General features: G+C 38.0%; 1 protein-coding gene across 2 annotated transcripts in view; it reads left to right on the top strand.

Moving 5' to 3' along the window:
- TNFRSF19 (tumor necrosis factor receptor superfamily, member 19) overlaps positions 1-2,817 on the top strand; it is a 104,046-nt gene extending 101,229 nt beyond the window's left edge. Inside the window, exon 10 of one of the 2 annotated variants that reach the window (XM_012649876.1) lies at positions 2,323-2,817. In XM_012649876.1, coding sequence (XP_012505330.1) covers positions 2,323-2,331 — 9 coding nt within the window. In that variant the 3' untranslated portion in view covers positions 2,332-2,817. The remainder of the gene's footprint in view (positions 1-2,322) is intronic. The other variant, XM_012649877.1, reaches the window with a different exon arrangement.
- The last annotated feature ends 356 nt before the right edge of the window (positions 2,818-3,173 follow it).

Genomic DNA, 3,173 nt, shown 5'->3' with positions numbered 1-3,173 from the left:
GCTCTTGCTCAGGCTGGTTTCGAACTCCTGAGCTCAAACAATCCGCCCACCTCGGCCTCCCAGAGAGCTAGGATTACAGGTGTGAGCCACCACACCCGGCTGATACCAGGTCTTGATACCATACCAGAACCAACTCATTCTCTCCCTTTTTCTGTTTATGTTGGTGGTGGGGTTGGAGTAGGATTTATAAGCACTGTTATCACAGCTATATGAATGTAAAAAATTTTAAACATATTTTAGTATATAAGATTGGCATACAATGACATTAATTCCTTTTCAGAGATAGTCAAGGTAATTGTCATCTATGTAAAGACACTTTCAACTCAAATCATTATGAAAAGAAAGTTGTAATTACATCTAAAATGAATCTGATGCGAAAATGTTACATTTAAGTTGCACAGTGTAATTTATTAATGAAAGTTTTTTATTAGCTTTTCGAGAACGTTATCTTATAATTATTAGATAATTTAGGTAAATCTAAGTATGACATTCTGAATTCAGAAAAAGAATTGTTAAAATGTAAACCATTTCAATTTTTGCCCCACAATTAAAAACAATAAATAATATTGAGCCCATTTTAAGAGAATCTTTTCCAGATCCTGAAAACTACTTTCTCTTTAGTTGTGTTTACTTACTGATGTGTGAGAGGTAGTGAATGAACCTTAATCTTCAAAAGAAAACAGGAGACAGCCGCAACTGCAGACCTCTGGGGAGCTGGGTCTTCTTCTTTATTTCAAGGGTCAGCCAAGTGTTTAACTCAGCTAGTTTTGTTCTGTTTTGTTTTCCAATCTACTCGTTTCTAAAAAGCAATTCACATTTCCCCTAACAGGCTAATTTTCCAAGGTAGGAAACGCATTTACTTCTCATAAAGAATTTGATTTCAGCAGCTCACTGTTATGATTGTTAACCATTCCACAGGTTCATGTTTAGTTAGCTTGGCTCCGTGACATGGGCTCATTCGTAGTTCAGGAAACGCTGAACTACGCTGTGTGTGTCCGGTTAGGAGATGTATAAGCAGCTATAGCCACAAGAACAAGTTTGTCTTTACTTGGTGTGAGACTGTGATTTCGATACATGATGCATTTGTTTCCAAAAACTGTATTTTCACACACTAGTTTCCTTGTGGGTGGTTTAAGACCACCCAGAATCTGATGATGATAGTTATGGTTCAGGATAAAGCAAATAGGTATAAGAGCCTTCTTTAGTCTATGTGACTCAGTTTTAATCAAAGTCTTCCTATACACATCTCCCTAGAAGGAAACAGAACTGAGGTATTTGGGAGGATGAAGCCAGCCTATTTACTTACAGGAAAAGCTTTTCTCGAGGTTGTTTTTTAAGCAACATTTTAAATGTCAACATAAACAAACAAAGAAGGTTAGAAGAGATACGAGAGGACCTGGGTTCTAATTTCTCAGTCTATTGAAATCTCTTTTTTCCTTGGCAAAATGAGATAATTTGCCTCTCACAGGAGGGTTAATATGGTCATTATTATCACTTCAATTGATCAACATGTTTAATAAGACCATATCCTATTATTGAAAGTATTTCAGAAGCTTTTATTTCTAGATAATTTCCTTAGACCTAGAAGCATTTTTTTGCGTAAACTTACGTGATATGTCACCAATGCCAAATTTGTGGTAAGTTAGTGAAGGTTAATGCATGAAATTAAGGTTTTACTCACTTCCGGTAATGTTCAGTTGTCTGATACCCCCTCCCTCCCTGAGATCCAGGCCCTTTGTGATAAGGACAAGTCTAAAGCTCCACTGTGCTGAGAATATTTGCCCCATGAAGATCATGACTGTTCCAGGGAGATCATTGTAAGAGAACTCTCATTCCCAACTATTTCTAAATGTTCTTTAATAATTTAATAGAAGTTTTACATTCAAAGGCTAAGTTGGCAGGTAGAGAATGGCACTGATCATTAATTGTCTTTGTTCTTTGGTAAAAGGGATAAAGAATCCTAAAATCTTTACCTGCAAATGTATTAAAGGAGCACAACACAGAAGAGACAAGCTTTAAATGTTTGAATGAGGTTTAAAATCAGCAAAGGAATTGTTAATACGTCGTGATTGCTGTGGGTTACATGACATCTTTGCAAATATTGGGTGACTATGAGTCGTTAGGAGAACCTTCGTTTAACTCTTGCAGTACATGCGTACCTGGATATTTGAATACTGTTGAATGAGTTTCTTGTCCATATGTTATTAAATTCATGTATACTGTTAGTAAAAGTTATGCACGATAATTTTTTTACAATTACAATTTAGCAGGTTTAATTTGTGAGATACTGTTTTTAAAGCTTTCCTTCTGTTTCTGTTTTAGGAAGCTTAAAAAGGACGTGCTTCTTTCTGCAGTAAAAACGTGTGTCTGGAGCCCAAAGGACCCCCCTCCGTTAGGCTGGTGGACTAAGCACTGTCTGCACCGTGCACAGCTCCTGGGGAAAAAATAAATCTGAACCAAACTGATGGCATTTTCAGCCTTTCAACCAGTTGCTTCTGTGCCAGGCCAGCTGTAAGTTGAAACCTCGGTGAATAATAAGAAGACTCCAGGCAGACTCATGATACTTTGTGTCTTTTCTATACTAGACCCTTCTCTGCTAGAAGAGTGACTTCAAAGGCTGAGGGGTTGAATTTGCAGCCTACAAGATTGCGGACCTATAACAAGAAACAGAAATGCGTTCGTGCTTATTTTCATGGTGAATGTGGTTTTGTGACACTGAAGACCCAGAGTATAAATATTCACTTACATTTTCCTTCCAGAGAAGTTTCATATAGCCTATGAAATGTCAAATTCATGACCTTAGTTTTTATGTAGAATGGGTTTGAAAGTGAGTGTTTCTATGCAAGAAGGTCACTTTTTCATCATCTGAACTGATTAGTTTAGGTGGTTAGAACTGACTTCATATTGCCTGCCTAAACCTTGGATGAAGTTAACTGACCTAAGTAGGAATCAGAGGAGGACAACTCCGTTCCAGAAGCCCCTCTCTACCCTCAGCCTCTGTCTCATGAACACCTGCCGGTGCTGCCAGTGAGACGGGCCCGGCTTAGGGAACGTTGTCGGGAAAGGGAGGCCCATCGCCCTGAGTTAAAAACCACTTAAGGCACGTATCATAGAGACTTGTAGGCAAAGGTTAGCATATTTATGTGAAAATTAGTTAATACAGAAACATTTGT

Source organism: Propithecus coquereli, unplaced genomic scaffold (assembly GCF_000956105.1).
Source record: "Propithecus coquereli isolate 6110/MARCELLA unplaced genomic scaffold, Pcoq_1.0 Scaffold306, whole genome shotgun sequence".
NCBI lineage: Eukaryota > Metazoa > Chordata > Mammalia > Primates > Indriidae > Propithecus > Propithecus coquereli.
This window is presented reverse-complemented; position numbering and strand designations above follow the sequence as displayed.